The sequence below is a fragment of the Penaeus monodon genome, chromosome 33 (assembly GCF_015228065.2).
Source record: "Penaeus monodon isolate SGIC_2016 chromosome 33, NSTDA_Pmon_1, whole genome shotgun sequence".
NCBI classification, from domain to species: Eukaryota; Metazoa; Arthropoda; class Malacostraca; order Decapoda; family Penaeidae; genus Penaeus; species Penaeus monodon.
This window is the reverse complement of record NC_051418.1, coordinates 21,409,412-21,410,585: the sequence shown is the minus strand read 5'-3', so window position 1 is coordinate 21,410,585 and position 1,174 is coordinate 21,409,412. Positions and strand designations below refer to the sequence as shown.

Genomic DNA, 1,174 nt, shown 5'->3' with positions numbered 1-1,174 from the left:
CATGGAACATATTTGAACTGATAATTTCATGGAGAGTACTCTTATAACTGGTCTTCTTTGTCATTATTATAATTTTTGCTTGTTCCTGTTCTCTATATACCACTATTTCAGTTACTTATACCTTTTATTTATAAAAATGAATATATCTGTTTTATGTGTATCAGTATACTTTTACTTTTAATTCCTTTTTTTGCATATAGCTTGTCCAAGAGGTTAAGAAGCTGAACAATGACCCAAACATCCATGGCATGATTGTCCAGATGCCCCTTGAATCAGACAATGAAATAGATTCAGACCTCGTTTTGGACACCATTTCCCCTGATAAGGATGTGGATGGGTGAGTCTCTTTTTTCATTATTTTGGCTTTGTCTAGGATGCAGTTCTCTTTGTCTGTCTTTGAACTCTCTATTCGTCTGCCTTTAATCTTTTGAGGTCTCTCTTATTTTGTCAACAGTGCCATATCTCTGAATGTAGAATATACCCATTATTAATGAAATTTTCCTTTCTCTTTTCCACAGGTTAACAACAGCAAGTGCCGGCAAACTTTCTCATGGCATGCTAGGTGGTGGGTTCTTGCCATGCACTCCCAATGGCTGCATGGAACTCATCAGAAGGTGAAATACTATTATGGATTTTTGTTGTTACTGTATATACATTTATTTATTTTTTTATACGTTGATTTTCTCCTGTAATATAGCTTGTTCTGTATTTTGAGAATTTATTTTGAACATACTTCATGCTTAGAGTAGTTGAAGAGCAGAATGTGTTTGCATGGTTTTCCGTATAGAAGTCAACCAGTTATCATCTCTCCAAACATTTTATGTTACATAATATGACTGTAGTCTAAAATGCTTTGTATATTATGTTAAAGATATATAGCATATTAACTGGTCCATGAATTGACCAGTGCCTTACCAGAGGAGGTATAGCACTCAGCCTGAAGCTATTTATGTAGAATAGGCATAAAGACAAGCTTCCTTACATTAGATCGGGTGCCAAGATTCAGGGAGCAAGTGCAGTCGTTTTGGGCCGCAGTAAGATTGTCGGCACACCTATGGCTGAGCTCCTAAAGTGGCATCACGCTACTGTCACCACCTGTCATTCTCGCACAGCAGACCTGGAAGGAACTGTGAGTATCAAGCTTGCTTACAGTAATGTTTTTAGAGCTTTTTTG

The 1,174-nt window shown here is 36.8% G+C and overlaps 1 protein-coding gene across 1 annotated transcript in view; it reads left to right on the top strand.

The window, feature by feature from the left end:
* Nucleotides 1–1,174, top strand: part of LOC119594134 (C-1-tetrahydrofolate synthase, cytoplasmic-like) — a 15,069-nt gene that overhangs the window by 2,974 nt on the left and 10,921 nt on the right. Inside the window, 3 exon segments of the mRNA XM_037943200.1 lie at nt 201–337; nt 519–614; nt 988–1,129. Of these exon segments, the coding sequence (XP_037799128.1) occupies nt 201–337; nt 519–614; nt 988–1,129 (375 nt within the window).